This window comes from Salvelinus fontinalis, chromosome 17 (genome assembly GCF_029448725.1).
Source record: "Salvelinus fontinalis isolate EN_2023a chromosome 17, ASM2944872v1, whole genome shotgun sequence".
NCBI classification, from domain to species: domain Eukaryota; kingdom Metazoa; phylum Chordata; class Actinopteri; order Salmoniformes; family Salmonidae; genus Salvelinus; species Salvelinus fontinalis.
The window spans coordinates 37,653,230-37,674,420 of record NC_074681.1 but is presented as its reverse complement, the minus strand read 5'-3'; the positions used below and the strand labels follow the sequence as shown (position 1 = coordinate 37,674,420).

General features: G+C 41.7%; 2 protein-coding genes across 5 annotated transcripts; both read right to left on the bottom strand.

Moving 5' to 3' along the window:
* Positions 1–252: 252 nt before the first annotated feature.
* LOC129814290 (choline-phosphate cytidylyltransferase A-like) lies at positions 253–10,712 on the bottom strand. Of its 4 annotated transcripts, XM_055867317.1 has the most exons (10): positions 10,327–10,712; positions 6,866–7,009; positions 5,200–5,320; positions 4,955–5,054; positions 4,114–4,230; positions 3,770–3,921; positions 2,408–2,486; positions 2,173–2,315; positions 1,758–1,946; positions 253–1,527 (listed from the first exon to the last, which is right to left on the bottom strand). In XM_055867317.1, exons 3-10 carry the CDS (start codon positions 5,311–5,313, stop codon positions 1,324–1,326), a joined length of 1,098 nt encoding a protein of 365 aa, XP_055723292.1. In that variant the 5' UTR covers positions 5,314–5,320; positions 6,866–7,009; positions 10,327–10,712; the 3' UTR covers positions 253–1,323. The 4 variants fall into 4 exon arrangements, with proteins under 4 accessions (XP_055723292.1, XP_055723291.1, XP_055723290.1 ...); XM_055867316.1 differs by lacking the exon at positions 6,866–7,009; XM_055867315.1 differs by lacking the exons at positions 6,866–7,009; positions 10,327–10,712 and adding an exon at positions 5,985–6,791.
* Positions 10,713–12,352: 1,640 nt separating this feature from the next.
* Positions 12,353–16,069, bottom strand: LOC129814291 (stress-associated endoplasmic reticulum protein 1-like). Its single transcript, XM_055867319.1, has 3 exons — positions 15,859–16,069; positions 15,220–15,295; positions 12,353–13,466 (listed from the first exon to the last, which is right to left on the bottom strand). The coding sequence occupies exons 1-3, from the start codon at positions 15,940–15,942 to the stop codon at positions 13,426–13,428; spliced, it is 201 nt and encodes a 66-aa protein (XP_055723294.1). The 5' UTR covers positions 15,943–16,069; the 3' UTR covers positions 12,353–13,425.
* Positions 16,070–21,191: the final 5,122 nt, after the last annotated feature.

The following is a 21,191-nucleotide window of genomic DNA, read 5'->3' as shown; positions in this document are numbered from 1 at the left end:
TACTGGAACGCAGCCATGAGGGGATCTGATTAAGCTGGCCGATTTGGCACCGGGCGCCCCGTTCAAAGCAAAGTGACGCATGTCAAGCACTTTGAGTACAGTCAATTTTTATAGGTTTCTCATAAGTGCTGCATCTGTCAAGGGAATGTTTGCATACATTATGGAAAAGTTTCTGCCGCCTGTTGACAACCTGGCGGCGGCGATTTACTGTTCGATTTAAGAACAGGATTTAAATCGACAAAGTCCACAAGGTTATGGTTGAAGTTTTTATTCCATTGACATGTTCCCTGGTATCTCATGCCTGCACATTCAGGAGCTAAACAAACAACCCAAACAGTAAAATGTTTAAAACAATGTACATTTTGTATCTGACAGAAGGTTAGTACTGGCTTCTTACATATCAGACAACTCTTGCTACCAAAAGATAGATTATATATATAGACATGCCCTAATGGATTTATTCAAATCCCAAATAATCAGTCCAGTCAAATGATGGATCATATCATCCCTTACACTGTATAGACAATCCAACATGGTTATGATATGTTTAAAACCACCTGCTTTGCTGCCACAGACTAGCAAGGGTTGGGTTAACAGCCAAAATCAAATGATCCCAACTACAGGAGGGAGATATGTAAAAGGGATAAAATTGTATTACGTATCTAATCATTTTTAAAAAATTAGGTCTCGTTATTGCACACAATTGTTTGGCTTCAGCTAAAACCTCCTGAAAACAGGTTCTTGAGCCCTACTGAACAAGATCAGTTCTCTAGTTAAATGCTGGGCACTATGCTTTGAAAACCTCTGTCCAAAGACTGACCTCGACTCAGACCATCAAAACCAACTATTAGTATTATAATGTGCAAAAAGGTCAAGCTGAGTCCATGGATGGAGGACATTGAGATGCCTACACAAGCTAGCAGTTTACACACTCACAGAAGCAAACACTCCGAGGGGGAATCCTCAAGGGACTGAGGGTTACTATATATCATACTCTCAGATCATCTGTAGAGGAATGCAACAGTGTACCAAACACCCCTCAACTTATAGAAGACAAAACTGAATTTCCCACTAAGGTTATAACATCCTGAGTTGGAAGCATGCACCTAAATGTTCCTAATCGGTGAGAAATGCAACATCAGCTGTCAAACTAATTGTGCAATAACCCCCCTCTGACTGATGTGGTACAGTACATATGAAATGGACGTGAGGGACAACGCTATACAGATAATTGGACATACTGATGATTGGTTGGAGGGGCTTGACCGCTGATACTGTCGATGGACCGGAGAGCAGGATTAACAAACGCGAGAAATGTGAGCCCTAACCTTCGTCAGACTCGTCATCATCCTCACTGACGGTGTATCCCCGTGCAGCACTGTGGTGGGGTGAGGTCACGGCCTTGTTTAAGAAGGGCATGCGGAAGACGGGGGAGGGAGAGCGCTCACGGGTGGGACTGCTGCTGGGACTCTGTCTTGGGCTGATGGCCTGCAGCATCCGGCCCCTGCCCTCCTTCAACATGTGCTTCTACAGAGAAAGAAGGTGGCATGTCAGTCAACATTACAAGTTCATTGGTTGTTCTTAGGCTATAGAACAAATAAATCCATGTTAGGCCGTGCACACTGATCTATGCACGATACAAATCTTCCATGGAAAACCACACATCACTATATTATTGCCCAGAGCAGGAAATTAGGATTGCCACAAAATACACCAGTCTACTTTACACCACACAGAGAGAGAACAGAAGTTCTCACCAGTGCTCCCTCGGGGCCGAACATCTGCAGGAAGTTGCCGATGAACTCCCGGGACTTCTCCTCCCACTTCTGGATGAGGTCGATGCTCTTGTTCTCCACCTTCTGCACAAACTCTTTACTCTTCTCCTCCACGTCACGCACCTTCCTCTTCACCTTGTCCACACGCTCCTGCAGGTGGTACTTCTTCTCCTGAAAGACAGGGGCACGGTGTCAAATCCAGACCGTGGCGAGCAAGGCTGCACTAGACTAGTAAAAATGTCTTAGCAGCTTTAATTCAACTACTTAAATTAATTCTGCTTCTGTCCTCTGACAAATAGACCAATGGCTACCTCAACTTTTGAGTCATAACTAGCAATAGTTATCACATGATCATCACAACTAATAAAAATGATAGCAACATGAAGTGTTAACGCACATTTATGAAGCTGACGTTGAGCTCTTTTGCAGTGTAGCCGCGTTGCAGGTTGCGTCTCACATACACGTCGTAGTCGCGGACGATGCGTGTGATGATGTCCGAGGTGGAGATGCCCTCCGTCCGCTGGGTGGGCGCAAACATGCCTGTAGGCACAAGGGGTCAAAAGGGTCATCGTGACAGACAGGGTACCAGGACGTTCATGTTTGTCATTCCTACTGGTTGTCATGGTACCCACCCGCCTCCTTGATGTGCTTGTAAACGTCATCCTGGCCTGCTGATGTATATGGGATGTCGTCATGGGCAACAAAGTCGATCTGGTGGGTTATCGGGGTGAATGAGAGACGGATGACATCGCACACAAATATACACAGACAAAATATAAACCAGTTAAAGTGTTGGTTTCATGAGCTAAAATAAAAAGATCTCCGAAATTTTACATACGCACAAAAAGGCTTCTCAAATTTTGTGCACAAATGTTTACATCTCTATTAGTGAGCCTTTGCCAAGATAATCCATCCACCTGACTGAGGCATATGAAGAACATGATCATTACACAGGTGCACCTTGTGCTGGGGACAAAAGACCCTATAATGTGCAGTTTTGTCAATGCCACAGACGTCTCAACTTGAGGGAGCGTGCATCTGGCATGCTGACCGCAGGAATGTCCACCAGAGCTGTGGCCACAGTTGAATGTTAGTTTCTCTACCATAACCCACCTCCAATGTTGTTTTAGAGAATTTGGCAGTACGTCCAACCGGCCTCAACTGCAGACCAGACATCCAGCTTCTTCACCTGCAGGATAGTCTGAGACGAGCCACCCGGATAGCTGATGAAACTGTGGGTTTGCACAACCAAAGAATTTCTGTACAAACGGTCAGAAACCGTCTCAGAGAAACTCATCTGCGTGCTCGTTGTCCTCACCAGGGTCTTGACCTGACTGCAGTTTGGTGTCGAAACCGACTTCAGTGGGCAAATGCTCACCTTCAATGGCCACTGGCACGTTGGAGAAGTGTGCTCTTCACGGATGAATCCCGGTTTCAATTGTACCTGGCAGACAGTGTGTATGGTGTCGTGTGGGCGTGTTGTTTGTCCATCGTGGTGGTGGGGTTATGGTACGTGCAGGTATAAGCTGCGGACAACGAACACAATTGCATTTTAATCGATGGCAATTTGAATGCACAGAGATACCGTGACGAGATCCTGAGGGCCATTGTCGTGCCAGTCATCTGCCGCCATCACCTCATTTTTCAGCATGATAATGCATGGCCCCATGTCCTAAGGAGCTGTACACAATTCCTGGAAGCTGAAAATGTCCCAGTTCTTCCTCGGCCTGCATACTCACCAGACATGTCACCCATTGAGCATGTTTGGGAGGCAAATGGTGGTCACACCAGGTACTGACTGGTGTTCTGATCCACGCCCCTACCTTTTATGTATCTGTGACAAACAGATACATAATCTGTATTTCCAGTCATGTGAAATCCATAGATTAGGGCCTAAAATCATTGAAATTGTTGCATAATATATTTTTGGTTGTTTTCCATTCTCCCCCCCCCCCATCCCTCTAACTTTCTTTCCCTCTCTCGTGCTCACTCACTCGGTGCTTGCCGAGGAATTCGGGCGTAAGCGTCCAGGGCGCGTTCCTGACGACCTCGTCCACGTAGCGGCAGTGGCTGACTGCATCGTAGCGCTCGTCCTCGTTCATCACTGTGAACCCCTTGAACTTGTGCGTCAGGTCGTCACTACACACTGAGACGGGATGAAGAGAAGCACAGAGGTTCAGGGAAATCGAATACACAATTAGTCCTAGTACTTAATTAAGCACCATCTATGTAAAGTTAATTATCGGTTAAAAAAAAATCTGATGAAGAACCAAATGGACAGACAGTGACATGTTAAGAGGAAAGGTTGACAAGCACACAGCCAGAGTGAGACACTCACCGCCCACGATGAGGTATGTGTTGGGGAAGAGGCCCTTGGCCTGCATGAGGGCCCGGGCGTGGCCTGAGTGAAACACATCAAATATGCCATCTGCATAGACCCGCACTGGCCTATGAACTGTGGGAGAAAGGAGGGATGTGCTGGTGATGACAGCCAATCACAAGTCACTTCATTAGCGCAACAATCTATACCCCTCAAACTCAACTTGAGTTTGGACCTCGAAGCCAGTTCCACTGCATTTTTTTCATTGTAATCCTACTTGAGTAAAATACAAAGTATTTGATTTTAAATATACTTGTATCAAAATTAAATGTAATTGCTCAAATATACTTAAGTATCAAAAGTAAAAGTACACTTTTTCTAATTCCTTACATAAGCAAACCTGATGACACCATTTTTTTATTTAAATGTATTTACAGATAGCCAGGAGCACGCTCCAAGACTCAAGACATAATTTACAAACGAAGCATGTGTTTTGTGAGTCCGCCAGATCAGAGGCAGTAGGGATGACCAGGGATGTTCTCTTGATAAGTCTGTTAATTTGAATATTGTCAGGGAAAATGTATGGAGTAAAATGTACATCATTTTCCTTAGGAATGTAGTGAAGTAAAAGTAGTCAAAAATATAAATAGTAAAGTACAGATTCCCCCAAAAACTACTTAAAAGTACTACGTACTTGAATACTTTACACCACTGAACAGAAAACCAGCAGGCTCCCGACCTCGTGGGGTAAGAGTTGAATACCCCTGTTCTATACATTTTCAGAACGGTACATTTGGGGTGAGAATGAATAAGAGGTTGTTTTTGAGTGAGTATAAGACTGAGTGTGCGCCCGACTCACATGGAGTTCCCCTCTTGGCCTCCTCCATGCTGACTCGCAGGTATGGAGTGTCCTCAGCCGACTCCAGCTCATCAGCAAAGGAGGCGGGATCTTTTAAACCCTAGTGTAGGAACACACTTTATTACAATGAGGTTTTCCTTCATACAAATCATATGACTCACTTGCCTCTCTTACCCAACACATAGCAACTCTCCATAAACAAAGTCTGCACACACACAAACCCACAAAGCCTCTTCCTCACTCACCACGGTGGATCTTGGGACTTTCCCTGGTCGCTCTACCTCCTCAGCTTCTCCCTTGGATCCATCTCTCCTCCTCTTCCTGGACAGGATTGACCGGCTTGAGCTGTGGGCTTCCATCCAAAGGCTGAAAGGGCAAAAGGCACGTGTTCACACACCAACCACCATCTTGCTTAGAGAGCAAACGTAATCACATGCCGTTTTGATACGCTCAAACAGAATGTGTTGTCTACATGCAAGAACAACATTAACCAGTACAAGGATGTGCAAATAAGTCATCTTGACTCTACTGAAGGTCACATAGGCTTATTTCTTACAAATGATGAGATAGAATTGTCTCTCTGCAGCGAGTCTACATCGAATTACTTTGGTGGATTCCATTAAATTATTGGCCACAGGGCGGCATCCATCCACGAGCAGGACCCGGAGGCAGGCGGGTCGGGTGGTGGGTTTCTGCCTCTGCCGCGTCGAATGGTACCGTTACCTAATAACCTGTGCATGTTCTCGGTGAACACATTCACTTGGATTTAAAATCACCCACACTTTGAAATCGACACTTGCCTCTGTTCAGGTTTAATGCTCGGATTTATGTTGAAATAAGAAATGCCTTTTTTTTAAGGAAATAACTTTGCCCCGCCTCATTCCGGAAATTCCTTCGCAATAACATTGAGGGCTAAAAAACAGTTTGACCGTCGGCTTTAATATCCTTTAGTCAAAAAGTACTACTGGATTAGGTAGCTGGTGTGAATGTATTAGGCTATAGTTTCACAATCAACAGTGTGGTTGCATACCTTTGTGGCTTAACCTTTCTTGGATAACTGGCACAGTTTAACAGTGTTTTAGAGATTGACATTTGCATGTCATGTCTGAAATTAGTAGCTATTTGATCAATGGCGATACTCCATGGTACCGGAATTACGCTTTCACTCCGATGTTTCACTTTGAGATGTATGCCAAACAAAAAACATTGATTTCAAAGTTTAACAAATCATAAAACTGTATTAACAAGGACTACTTCGAACGATTTAGACAGAATAACTGCAGATGCAAAATTTGGTGAAACAATTAAAGGTAAAATATCCCGCGAAAAAAATCTGGAACCACATTTTCCAAATATCCGCTCCAAATGATGATTCAAAGGTGTCTGCAGAAAGAATGGGGTGTCAGCTATGACATGACAAATATTTCGTAAATTGAAATTGATTTACATCTGGTAACGGAATTCCATAATTTGTCCCTAATATGTACTATACAGAAATGCATTATTATGGATATGACTATCACTATCCTACATTGCTACACAAAAGGTAAAAATATGCAATATCCTTATTTTGCATATTATTCTAGACACTGGCTGTCATTGTAATGAGCTCCGCCTCCAAACAAGATCACATTTGGTTGGTACCGACCAGACCAAATCTGAAACAATCATAGATGTCTATGTTTCACAAGTTTGGACATCACAGCATAGGTCAGTATACAGTAGGGTACAGAATACGGCTCAGTAGAATAGGAGTACAGTAAATATGTTCAGCATAGTAGATACTGTATGTTCAGTACACTGCATGTTCAGTAGAGTATACTGTACTCTACTTTTTTTATTGTACTGTCCAAACTTGTGAAACAGACATCTATGATCGGTTCAGATTTGGCCCAGTCAGGGCGGACTGACCAAATTTCAGCTACTTTTCAACTTCCATGGAGGTCCGGTGTAGATCGGTGCTCAGTGGGTGAGGTTGCTTGTTACAGTAAATGGAAAGAGGGTAGGTGTCATGGTAGATGTCAGTAAGAGCCGGGAGAGGTGACATTAACTGAACTGGAGAGAGAGAGAGAGCGGCAGAGAGAGAGAGAGGAAGAAGGGGAGGGAGGGGTTGTCCAGACTGTTCAGTTTTGCTTTGACCACCAGACGACAGTCAGGGGAAGAAAAAAAACAGTTATGAGCTGAACATAACAGTACGTCAGTGGAAGGGAGGAGAGTAGAAGGTGAACTATGGGAAATCATAGTAGTCACAACCACAGTTTGTGACTGATTTCCCCATAGTAGACAATTAAATTGCAGTAATTCTGTTACTAATTAATAAACAAACTTGACATGAGTAAAAACACAAACTAATTGGTAGGTCTACCTTTACTTGTTACTTTATGAACTTTCATTATCCTTCCTCATGAGGGAGAGAAATTATAAAATATCTTAAAGATACAGCATGTGGGTTTTTTGGTAACAAAATTAGCACAAGACAAAGTTTCTTAAAAACGTACAGAAAGCAAATAATTTCTCAAACAAAATGTGATGATATTAGTGGGCAGGGGTCTTAACTTCAACATGATTGTGTTTTGATGCAAGACTTTTTCTGGTAGATGTTTTCTAAGACCCCTTTTCAATCTGTTATACCAGAAATCAAAGCCTTTGCTTATTGAGAAATGTATACAATATGCCTTAATTAAAGAATAGAGACTCATCTTTCATTTGACACCCAATTTGACATGCTCTTATGAAGTTCACATGTTGGTGCTCATGGATCCTTTCAGATTGAAATCCCCACATGCAGTTTGCAAAAGTCATAGGCTATTTGTAATGTTAGCGGGTGCCAAGCTGCAATGGCTTAAACACAATGTTCCCATAACTCTTTACCCGTGTGTGTATTCCACGGATTCAGTTACTTTGGACTACTTGTATTATTCTATTCCAGTCTACAGACCATTATCTTCTAGCAAAGTGTGTGTGTGTCACTCTCTGTGCGTGTAACTGCCAAAATAAAGAAAACGCTTGAGTAAATGAGGGATACAAAGTATATTGAAAGCAGGTGCTTCCACACAGGTGTGGTCCCAGAGTTAATTAAGCAATTAACATCCCATCATGCTTAGGATCATGTATAAAAAATGCCCAGTTGCCCATTGTTTTTACTACCATGGCTAGAAAAGAGATCTCAGTGACTTTAAGGGGAGGAGGGGGGTGTTAACGTGTGTGTCAGTCACCAGATCTCAATTAAACACTCATGGGAGATTCTGGAGCAGTGCCTGAGGCAGCGTGTCGCACCACCATCAACAAAACACCAAATTGCGTAATTTCTCATGGTAGAATGGTGTTGCATCCCTCCAATGGAGTTACAGGCACTTGTAGACTCTATATTAGTGGTCACCAACCTTTTCTGAGTCAAAATCCATGCCGAGATCTACCGCTCTGATTTTTTATTAACATGACTTAAATGTAAGCCTATGCAACATTAACCTATTAAAAACAGTTCTGTAGCAATGAGGTTTGTGCAGTAAGCTATAGGCCCAATACATTATCACCGCATACTGGCTTTGCTTGAATTGACCTGCCAATGCATTGTTGTTCGGCACATTTAAAAAATATATATATTTCAAATTTTGGAGGTAATTTGATCACACCGGTAATAGATCCATTGTTGTATTACTTGTGAGGCACAGCTGAGTGAGCATACATTTAAATAATTTGCTTTTTATTTTACTGAGCTGATGGTGCCTGCATCTGATGGTCAGTCTCAGCAGAGAGAGAGAGCCACAGACTGAGGGTCTGCCTCTCAACATCCCGCCACTCTCCCTTTCCTCCACTGACACTGACCAAAAAGGGACACTGTCTTCCAGGTGATGGCGAAACTCGAATCGCACCACATTATTTCTGTCTCATGCACAAATTCATGTTGTTACTCCTATGAACAGAGAAAGTGAAATATTCCTCAATATAAGAGACCCAAGATGCTAATAATAACAACTCAAGCCTATCAATACACTTTCCTCATCATTCATTACTGCTGCACTGCTTGTTGTAGCACTGAGTGGAAATAGGAAGAACTCACATTATGGGTTATAAAAGTGTTGAATACAAAGTCTTGACAGTGCTGAGTAAGAACTTAAACTCACTCATAAAAGCAGCAGCTCTTTGCTGTATTCATTGGCAGTTTCTCTCATGTTTTAAACGTTTTGAAATCTCCCAGTATCCATTTTGCCGTAACTTACTTTTATGCCTGCTACATTACTGCAGACTCGGTCATCTGAGCAATCTGATTGGCCAGCGATAGCATAGTGCACTTGATTTCCTCTCCAGGCCCACCGGGAAGACAGAGTTTGTACCTTCAGACACATGAAATGGCAACAGCTTGCCTAGCCGGCGCGCAGGGCAGCGGAATTGGCTGCACCTACCACCAACAGCCCGAGACTAATAAAAAAAAAAAAAACGCAAGGCTTAATCGTTGAGTTTTTTACAGAAATGTTTGGCGATCGACTAGAAATGCCTTGGAGATCGACAAGTCGATCGTGATTTACTGGTTGGTGACCACGGCTCTATACCAAGGCACATTGATGCCGTTCTGGTGGCTAAACACCCTATTAAGGAACTGTTAGTGTTCCCTTTTTTGGCAGTTACCTTCATCTGTCTCACACACTTTGCTAGAATATGGTCTCTGGTCTGTAGACTGGAAAATATTGCTTGTTAAGTCACTAACCACTAGCTACTAACTGATCCCATGGAAGGCTCACCGATCTACACCAATTGATTGTCAGTGATACAAGAGAGAAAGGTGGCTAGGAGTTTTCACACGAAGCTTTAGTTTAGCTGATAGTGACCTCATAGGGCAGCTGTACAGTCTTAGCAAACAGTCGTTCATCTCTTAGGTTGCCATGAGTCACCATGCAGACAGATTCCTTCTCTGACTCAGATTTGACAAGCCAACAAAGTATGCAGGTAAGTAACCAGCTGTACCTGACAGGTACAACCCTCTGGAAACTAAATCAGTGGGCGGATTCGATTATGCTGAGGCGCGAGACACTGCTCTATTGCCCGTAACGTGAACGGGCAAAAGAGGGAGTGCGGGCCCAACAGTCATGGTGCTTTCAAAACAACTGGGAAATCGGGAGAAAAAACCGAGGACGAATCATGACGTCAGTGATCTTCAGGACGGAAAATCTGTCCTAAAAAGTAGGCCCGAGTTCTCGATTAGGAATTACGCGTTGGATGACAGTTTAAACGAATTTTCCCAGTCGGAGTTCGTTTTTTCCCCCCGAGTTCCCAGTTGTCTTGAACGCACTAAAATCGGAGATTTCCAAGTTCCCAGTTATTTTGAACGCGGCATCATACTCAGATAACTAAAAAGACATCATTCACGTACTTACCGCTCTGTGCTTGGAATTTGCAGTGTAGAAGTAGGTAACGTTACTGCTGAAAGCTATCTAGCTCATAGACAGTGTGCTAGGGAAATCTTTTATAGCTAACTAACGTTACTGTCAAGTTGGTTTGCTCTCTGTTGCTTGCTATCTGTTGGTTAATAACGCTAAATCCACTAACTAGCTGGCTAGAACAGTGCACCCAACACTCAGGTAATGTTGGTCCAATGTCTCGAACTGTGCCACCAGCTCGATGGGAAGAGGACGCGCATTGGTTAGGGAGTAGACTAACATATGGATTATCAACAGAGTATTTCTAGCTAACTAATGCAGTCATCGGAATGACAGTTTACTCCACAGGAACTACAACAACCGGGACACGTCTCCAGGAAATTACGTAAAAATGAAAGGGTGCCTGACATTTCCGGTAAAATCACCTCAGTCAGAGAGGAAGATACGAAGCGAGATGTTACTCTCGCCAAAACCTGGCAAAAAATAAGCCCAATGCCTACATGGGTTTTTTTTGGACATAAACTTGTCGCCTGCCTTCCCGCCCAAGTATAGGTAGCTGCGTCCCAGACTTGTCTCAGATTAGTGGGTGTGTCAAAAACTCCTTTCCATGCACCCATACCAAGGGTTTTTACAACTAAACTAATATGTATTTATTTCAGTTTATTTGAGTAAATACTTTAACACTTTTCTTTCTTAAAACTGCATTGTTGGTTAACGGCTTGTAAGTAAGCGTTTCACTGTAAGGTCTACTACACCTGTTGTATTCGGCGCATGTGACAAATACAATTTTATTTGCTAGACCACAGCCTGTCATTTCAAATTAGAACATATTAGTCATAGTGGGCAGAGCCAAGCACGAGCTAGCGAGATCCGATTGGCTCGTTCTAGCTAACATTTGCATATTTCCGTCAGTTAACGCCTACTCTGAAGTGCGCGTGTGCAATAACTCAATTTGCCTTTACACTCTTTCTAAACAACGCACTTTTTAACAGCTTGGCATAGGGGAAATTATACAAAACCTCCGTCACTCTGTTCGTAACAGATACTAGTTTTGGGAACAGAAAACTGTATTGAGATAATGTTTTATTGATGAGACAATTTAGCAGAATGTCGGACAAAATCCACCTCGTTCCATCTTCTCCCACTTGTCTTCCTCTGACTACCACATTTGATAGTGAGTGGAAACGCCAAGCAGATGCTTCACATTTATACATCCGGTGAAATATCTCTCATTGTTCTATCTGTGCCCATACTCCGTTCGCCATATCGGGTCCACTGAGGTATCGATTGGGACGCACGACTCCCAATGTTAGGGCGGAGATATCAGCATCTCGTCATTATATACAGATTTCTGTTTCTTGTTTTGCATGGCCCGATGCCCCGGTTGGGTGAAGATTTCGCTTAATGACCAATATAATGGTCTAAAATATCCAAACTCCAGGCACCCGGGACAACAGGCCATGAAAAACGAACTCTCCCTCAGCGGCGTAGAGAACGGACCACAATGTAGCAACCAATGATTTATATGTACACTAGACCTGGCACTCCCCCCACCATTTAAAACAATATTTTGAAAGCTATAGAAATGCATTTATTAACGTACAGACACTTTAATGCATACTTGTTATATTATGTGAGCTAAACAAAAACAAAATATAAAACATTTATCTTAATGTATCATTTTTATAGATTACTAATGTTATGGTCCCCACTACTACTAATAAATAGTTTATTTTGGTCTTTTAAACATTTAATTGACGTAAGAATTCCATTAATTCCTTTGGATGACTGCTCCTACTGGGGAGTGCCAATATGGCCAATACATAGCATTAACAATCCAGGGTTTATACACATCATTAGTGGCAACGAACTGGCAGTGGATGAGGCTAAAGAGTTTATTCTCTACTCAGGCAAATACATTTTCAGGACACTACACTAGCTAGTATACTACCCACATGCAAATATGTGCGTTTTTATTCTGGGTGATATGTATGATGCATAAGAAATGCACACAAAATAAATGTACCAATTATCATCTTTTATTCATTTCTCTCATACATTGCCAGCATATTTTGTGCAGTCATATTTTGTGCAGTCAAACAACCAGGTGGTCATTTACATCCAACCCTTAATCTTTACTTCTAAAACACTGGTTTAGCAAAGATAATTCAATTTTATCCAGTAAGTGTGAGCCTTGAACCATTTCTGTCACCTTGAGGACAGGACAATGTCAGATCAACTATCTAAGTATGAAGATGACCTCATCTTACTTTTGCTGATTCATATTCAACTAACTGTGGACCAGATGACAATACCAAAGCCTAAAGAAAAGCAGGGCAAATCAATAGAGACAAAATTGAGATAAAGGAGTTGAGGACTAGACCGCAAACAGAAGATGCAAAAATAGGAATGCTTATTATCATTACGTACCACTAGTTTCTACTATTGAGTTCTTTTGCCATGAGAATTATATCCGGCTTCATATCTTGTGCTTAGACTTGTGTTGCTGAACTTCTTCCCAGTCCAACCAAGGCATTTGGTCGTACTACCAAAACTTAACATTTTCAAAGCAAACATAACCTTTCAATATACTAAATTAAAGTGGAAATTGTATAGTTCATATTACACAAAAATTATAACGAAGTGGTGGCAAATAAGACTTCCAAAAAGGACAACCGAAAACAGAAACAAAGCTCATGATTCCACAAGATGGCCAACTTGCCTTAGATTGACAGAACACATTACCTTATTATTTCGGAAAACCCACTACTGGAATGTAGCTTATGGCTTTTTTTGTGTGCTGTAAAGTGTTCACCTTTATCATTTAAGGCACAAGGAAGGAATGACTTGATAGAGCTTGCCAAAAGTAACCAGCAAGACAAATAATATAGAAAAGGCCAAATAAAATAAGACAAATTAAGAACAAAAAGTCACAAAAAGTGCAAGATAGTGGCTCATCCTCCTTGACCTAGCTTTGTGCAGCTTAAGAAGACTGAGAATGTTGAGTGAAGGATAATGGGATGTCATAGAGCAGAGACAGAGGTGTTTCTTGGTTGGCCAGATACTGAGTGGAATGGATGGGTTCGACATGTCATCCTACATGCCCATCCGAATGCTCTGAATGATCTGGAAGATAGCTGTGGAGAGAAATTCAAATGTTAAGAAAATAAATCACTGGAGTTCATGGACAAAGAAACTTGGCGAGTCAAAGAATCTCTTGAATGACACTGGAAAACCCTGACCTGGGGAAAAAAGCGTTTTAATTCACCGATGACAGCAGTCGTCATTGAAGCTCAGAACACAGCTGGGAACTGACCAGAATGTTCCGCCGGAATTGTCTACTTTACCCATTTTCTTCTAATTCGCCAGTGTGACTATATCCCTCCTTTCCTGCAAGGTATTAATTTTGATTTCCAAGGTGACTAATGTAATTGCTCAATTATGTTCGGATGGAATCTCTGAAAGTGTTGCCAAACCCACTGACTACTAAAAGCTTGGATTGGGACAAACAGTGGGAGGTAGTAAAGCAAAATGTCAAACCAGACCACACAGAAACAGTACAAACAGATTATCTGACCCTGGATAAAAGAGAAACAGTCTCCAACAGTTAGCTGGCGGAGGTCCTAGAACACTTAGCTAATATTGGGGAAGGACACAAGTTTTGATGAGGTGGGCAACAAGCACGTTGATATTGCCTGTTAAAGGCAAACAGTGACAAAAAGATGTGTAAAAAGGCTGACAAAACCCTAAGGCTGTTACAAGAGACTAACAAACCCCTCAAGGGACCACTGCTTGGTTTAAATAGTGGAAAAACTTTGTACGACAAAGTTATGAAATCTGTTTTTAGACTCAGGTTTTGCCATCAGCTCGAAGATGGTGTCACCTTTTTGGTCAATCTTACTCTTAGCGGAGGGGGCAGAGCTGAGGGTGGTCCGACAGTGAGAAGCGGGCCCTCTGATGCTCTCCCTCCGCTGAGACTGACCATCAGATGCTGGCACAATCAGTCAAGTAAAATAAAGGCACATTCTTTGAATTTATGCACACTCAGCTGTGCCTCACAAGTAATATAACAAATGATGATCCTATACCTCAAATTGAAATACATTTTTTTTTTTATGGTTTGAGAAGAACAATTCAAGCATAGCCAATAATGTATTGGGCATATAGTTTCCAACAACCTCATTGCTACATAACTGTTTTTAATAGGTTAATGTTGCATAGGCTTATGTTTTTTAAGTCATGTTTTTTTTTTTATCTAAGCAGTAGATCTCTGCCTTCTGACTCAGAAAGTGATCTAATCTCAGAAAGTTTTGGGGAGTACAAGGATCAGATAGGTAAGCAATAGGGTTTCATCTGGCCTTATGACAAGCTCAGTAAAATGTTGGATACACCCATCCAATCCTTTCAGATCAACAAATGTGTCTAGGACATGGGATGGGCAAATGGCGGCCCACTGTGCAATTTCAAAATTTGGTTGTGAATCAGCAGTTTCTCTCTTGTTAAGTCAGTCACTGATAAGTCAGTCAATTAGCCCATGTCAGCTACATTTTTTTTTTTTAGATTGCCAAGTTAGTTTTGAGCCAACTATCTATACTTGTTATCATGATCGAATTACCGACAGGTCTTCATTCATTTTGTTAGTCAGTCTCACTCAGATAACATATTAAAAACTGAAAACATCTCTCCACCCTATGGCAAAATGTGTAGAATTGCAGCATAGATTATTTAAAACTTCAACATTTTCTCTACACCCCAAATTCCTCTCCGCTGTCAAGAGGGGGGAGCCACTAAAATGTTTTGCTTGCAATGTGGGACAGGGGGAGAATATGGGGATCAATTTCAGAGCTGTTCATTGTCACTGGCAAATTAGTAAAAGTCAACACAACTCACCTGATCCACACACAACAAAGATGAAGAGCGCCAACAGCCAGGGTCCGACGGCTACCTTATCATCCTGAGGGTTTCTCTGTGGAACCAAATACAGTACACGTCATGCTATCATGTCAAAAGTAATCATTACAAAAAAGTTTTGAAACTGCATTAAAAGCGCAGTAACTGCAGTCGACTGTAGTATTTTGGACGTAGTAACTGCAGTTATACTGCACTGTAACTGCTGTTACACTACAAAATGACTTTATTAAAAATATATATTTGCAGCATACTGCTGTTAAACTGCACTTTGACTGCAATCAGAGTGCAGTCATTCTACTGTACTGTATCATATTGGTCAAACATGTATACCTCTAAAAGCCGTAATCAGAAACATACAGCGCTTTAAATAAAAATGTAACTCAACTTGGCATGATGTAAAAATGTACTTTCATGGATACCATTAATGTTACAGCTGACCAAAGATTGACAGCATGAGCTGTTGGCACCTGGGCTAGAAACATTGATATATGTGAATATATAAATAAAAAGCTAGCAAACAATCAGACACTTAAGCGTTTGCCTTTGACTAATTTACGTAGCGTTAACATATTCCTTAACTTTCGCAAACCGAAATAAAAATAGTTTAAAAAATGTTACCGTGGATTTGGATACGTTGCCTCTTTGCGTGATATTCTTGCTGTGTTTTTCGTTGGCCATACGAATTCTCTGTTTGGCGACCATCTTCCAAATAAGTAGGTTATTAATTATTTTTACAAAAAGTTAGGAATGTGAGTGATATGGTTAATATGTCTCACGTATGTAGTGGTGGCTCTAGCCTAGCGTACCCACTTTTTCAAAAGGAAGAAGAATAGCAGTGCAAATGTATACGTATACAAATCTTAACCCCGCCCACACAGGAAGACCACATTTCGAACTTGCAATGTTTATTTGGTATATCTTTCCGCCGCCCACTGTGTGGCAATATAGTTCTACCCACTTCGATCATTCCACAGTAGCATTTACAATACTGCCTTTGCTAGTGCAGTTTCGGTCCGTGTGTTTATGTATAATTCCTATTTCCTTGACCAGGTCCACAATCCTAGTGCTTCAACTATTTCGACTTTGATGTAGTAAAAGCAAACCTAATGAACTTGACTTGGATGGTATTTGGTATTTTATTAGGATCCCCATTAGCTGTTGCAAAAGCAACAGCTACTCTTTCCGGGGACACACAAAACATAAAACATTACATAATAAAGACATTAGTAGACAAAAACAACTCAAGGACAGAACTACATCAACTAAAAAATAAGGCACACATAGCCTACATATCAATACCAATACATACACACAAACTATCTCGGACAAATAGGGGAGAGGTATCGTGCCTTGAGGTGTTGCTTTATATGTTTTTTGAAACCAGGTTTGCTGTTCATTTGAGCAATGCATTGACAATTACATTTTAATTTCAGATTCAGATTTCAGTACTGTCTTTATTCTTGTATAGGGGGGAATGTAAGGTAGGTTAATGATCCCCAAACCAACAATGATCAGAATTTACAAATATACTGAACAAAAATATAAAGTGTTGGTCCCATGTCTCATGAGCTGAAATAAAATATCCCAGAATTTGTCCACACTGTAAGAATATTTTGAGGATAGATACACAACGCAGAGGACGAGAGGTCAATAGAGTACTAATGATCAATGGAAATAGTGTTTTTTCTGTAATATCAATGGGTCAGAGACATGGGAGGAATTTCAGACCGGGACTCATAGCTACATGGCAAGTTCTCATTGGTCCAAATTGTTTATACATTGAACCTGAAATAGGATACTTGTTATTTGGCCATTGGCCCAGTTTTATTGCAAGGAATTGTAATTGGTCACCACAGGCTATGGCTGGGTTATAAAACTACATCCTGTCCCTTTGTTCTGTGGAGAGAGTCACTGAGGACAAGGGAGCATGAACATCTACTGCCCTGCATGATTTGTTCTCTTTGAATAAACCTATTTTCCTCCCCCTGATTTGCTTTGGGGTCTGTGTTATTGAAGAATAACATCAACTGCTAACAACACCCACAAAAAGCTTATTTCTCTCAAATTGTGTGCACAAATTTGTCTACATCCCTGTTTGTGAACATTTATTCTTCCGCCAAGATCATCCAACCACCTGACAGGTGTGGCATATCTAGAAGCTGATTAAACAGCATGATCGTTACACAGGTGCATCTTGTGCTCAGGATAATAAAAGGCCACTCTAAAATGTGCAGTTTTGTCACACAACACAATACCTGAGACGTCTCAATTGTTGAGGGAGCATGCAATTGGTATGCTGACTGCAGGATTGTCCACCAGAGCTGTTGCCAGAGGATTAAATGTTAATTTCTCTACCATAAGACGCCTCCAATGTCGTTTTAGAGAATTTGGCAGTACGTACAACCGGCCTCACAACCGCAGACCACGTGTAACTACGCCAGCCCAGGACATCCAAACTGTCTTTGTTGAAATTTTTGCATGTTGCGTGTATATTTTTGTTCAGTATACAGTGCATTCGGAAAGTATTCAGACCCCTTGACTTTTTCCATATTTTGTTCAATTACAGCCTTATTCTAAAATTGATTAAATAGTTTTTTCCCCCATCAATCTACACACAATATCCCATAATGACAAGGCAACAACTGAAATATCTCATTTACATAAGTATTCAGAACCTTTACTCAGTACTTTGTTGAAGCACCTTTGGCAGTGATTACAGCCTCGAGTCTTCTTAGGTATGAAACTACAAGCATGGCACACCTGTATTTGGGGAGTTTCTCCCATTCTTCTCTGCAGATTCTCTCACATTCTGTCAGGTTGGATGGGGAGCGTCACTGCACAACTATTTTCAGGTTAATCCAGAGATGCTCGATCGTGTTCAAGTCCGGGCTCTGGCTGGGCCACTCAAGGACATTCAGAGACTTGTCCCGAAGCCACTCCTGCATTGTTTTGGCTGTGTGCTTAGGGTCATTGTTCTGTTGGAAGGTGAACCTTTGCCCTAGTCTGAGGTCCTGAGTACTCTGGAGCAGGTTTTCATCAAGGATCTCTCTGTCCTTTGCTCCGTTCATCTGTCACTCGATCCTGACTGGTATTCCAGTCCCTGCTGCTGAAAAACATCCCCACAGCATGATGCTGCCACCACCGTGCTTCACCGTAGGGATGGTGACAGGTTTCCTCCAGACGTGACGCTTGGCATTCAGGCAAAAGAGTTCAATCTTGTTTCTCATGGTCTGCGAGTCCTTTAGGTGCCAAGCGGGCTGTCATGTACCTTTTACTGAGTAATGGCTGCCGTCTGGCCACTCTACCGTAAAGGCCTGATTGGTGGAGTGCTTAAGAGATTGTTGTCCTTCTGGACGGTTCTCCCATCTCCACAGAGGAACTCTGGAGCTCTGTCAGAGAGACCATCAGGTTTTTGGTCACCTCCCTGACCAAGGCCCTTCTCCCCCGATTGCTCCGTTTGGCCAGGTGGTCAGCTCTAGGAAGAGTCTTGGTGGTTCCAAACTTCTTCCATTGAAGAATGATGGAGGCCACTGTGTTCTTGGGGACCTTCAATGCTGCAGAAATGTTTTGGTACGCTTCCCCAGATCTGTGCCTCAACACAATCCTGTCTCAGAGCTATAACTACAGTTCCTTCGACCTCATGGCTTGGTTTTTGCACTGACATTCACTGTCAACTGTGGAACCTTTTATAGACAGGTGTGTGCCTTTCCAAATCATGTCCAATCAATTGAATTTACAATAGGTGGACTCCAAGTTGTAGAAACATCTCAAAGATGATCAATGGAAACAGGATGCACCTGAGCTCAATATCGAGTTTCATAGCGAAGGTTCTGTATACTTACTTAAGGTATTTCTAAAAACCTGTTTTCACTTTGTCATTATGGGGTAATGTGTGCTGATTGATGAGGGAAATGTTTTATTTTTAATCCATTTTAGAATCAGGCTGTAACGTCACAAAATGTGGAAAAGTCAAGGGGTCTGAATACTTTTCCGAATGCACTATATATTCAACCCACAGACAGTTTAAGCAGACAAATGGTGTTGGTGGTGACAGTTATGATTGCAGATTATTAGTCACTTGGTTGTGTCCAGTGAGATAATTGAATCTTTTAATCCTTGAGATAATAAAAAAATAATAATTCAATTTTACAGGTAAATGTTCACCTACTACTGAATGCTGGTTGGCATTAATATTAAAGAGCCACCTCAGAGACAGTTGCCGCACCTATTTCCAGTAATTCCTGTAATTCCTATCCTAGAGCGGAAATTCTTGTTGAGGTGTCACCTTGAAGACTGACGCTGGCTGCTAATACATATTCAGGCTTTCGGGGTGGGAACGTTGTGGTGATTTCCACCTGTAGCAGAGAAATAACAAATAGGGCACTCACTGACAGCTGTCACTGTAATTAGCTAGCATGCTAATCCTAGCCAGCTAATGAAAGTTATGTGAGCACCATTTAGGTACTGTAAGGTGTCAGGTGAAAATAATTATAATTATTATAAAATAATAATAATTCTAAAATTATTTTTTAAGAAGACTACCACCCTACATGTCAAGAGATGAATTTCAGCTAAACTGTGCCTATATGAGCTGTTGACATGTGGGCCACCAACCATACGCATTCACCCTGATCCTAAGACAAAGGCAACAGTGCTGACATAACATTGACAGCTCAGTGCAGCATTTCTCCACCATTTCTGTACCAGTGACTGGCAAGACATGGTCCTCTTTTTTTAACCAGCTCATGTTTAAAACAATTTGTAAAAACACCACTGGAGATACAACTCACCAATATTACTGTTCCTCTGCTCTAGCCTTGTTGTTTGCCTCCCTGTTGTGCCTTCAGGAGGTATTCACACCCCTTGACTTCGTCCACATTTTGTTGTTACAGACTGAATTTAAAATGGATTCAATTGCGATTTTGTGTCACTGGCCTACACACAATACCCCATAATGTCAAAGTGGAATTATGTTTTTAGAATTTTTAACAACTTAAAACATTTTAAACTGAAATGTCTTGAGTCAATAAGTACTCAAACCCTTTTTTTTGGCAAGCCTAAATAAATTCAGGCGTAAAATGCATGTTTTGGAATATTATTTTTCCCGCTTCCTACTTTTCACTCTGTCAATTAGGTTAGTATTGTGGAGTAACTAAAATGTTGTTGATCCATCCTCAGTTTTCTCCTATCACAGCCATTAAACTCTATAGCCGTTTTTAAGTCACCATTGGCCTCATGGTGAAATCCTTGAGTGGTTTCCTCTCCCGCAACTGAGTTAGGAAGGACGTTACGTATACGCCTGGAGTCAGAAAGCATGTGCAGGAGGTGAGTTTAATACAGAACAGCTACAAATGCACAAACATGGGAAATGAAATGAATGTGTGAGACAATTACAAATACCTATGGACTGATGAACACAGAGGACTAAATAAAGGGGAAGTAATCAGAAAAGTGAGGAATTCCAGGTGTGCCTAATGATGAGGCGCAGGTGTGCGTGATGAAGGTTGCCAGGTGTGCGTAATGATGGGTTGCCAGAACTGGTGGTTAGTAAACTGGCGACGTTGAGCGCCGAAGCGGTAGTAGACGCCTAAACTCAGCAAAAAAAGTAACGTCCCTTTTTCAGGACCCTGTCTTTCAAAGATATTCGTAAAAATCCAAATAACTTCACAGATCTTCATTGTAAAGGGTTTGAACACTGTTTCCCATGCTTGTTCAATGAACCATCAAGAATTAATGAACATGCACCTGTGGAACGGATGTTAAGACACTAACAGCTTACAGACGGTAGGCAATTAAAGTCACAGTTATGAAAACTTAGGACACTAAAGAGGCCTTTCTACTGACTCTGAAAAACACCAAAAGAAAGATTAAGCTTGGAAAAGAGACCCTTAAACCCAGACTTGGACCACACACCCACTCCACTGAATAGCAGGCTAGTGATTGCTTTGCAA

Coding starts and splice junctions, on each gene's coding strand:
- LOC129814290 (XM_055867315.1), bottom strand. CDS start 6,052: ATGCAAATGTCAATCTCTAAAACACTGTTAAACTGTGCCAGTTATCCA. Junction 2,316..2,407: donor CAAGCACATCAAGGAGGCGG/GTGGGTACCATG, acceptor TTGTGCCTACAG/GCATGTTTGCGCCCACCCAG. Junction 1,528..1,757: donor TCGGCCCCGAGGGAGCACTG/GTGAGAACTTCT, acceptor CTTTCTCTGTAG/AAGCACATGTTGAAGGAGGG.
- LOC129814291 (XM_055867319.1), bottom strand. CDS start 15,942: ATGGTCGCCAAACAGAGAATTCGTATGGCCAACGAAAAACACAGCAAG. Junction 15,296..15,858: donor GCAACGTATCCAAATCCACG/GTAACATTTTTT, acceptor TTGGTTCCACAG/AGAAACCCTCAGGATGATAA. Junction 13,467..15,219: donor CTTTGTTGTGTGTGGATCAG/GTGAGTTGTGTT, acceptor TTCTCTCCACAG/CTATCTTCCAGATCATTCAG.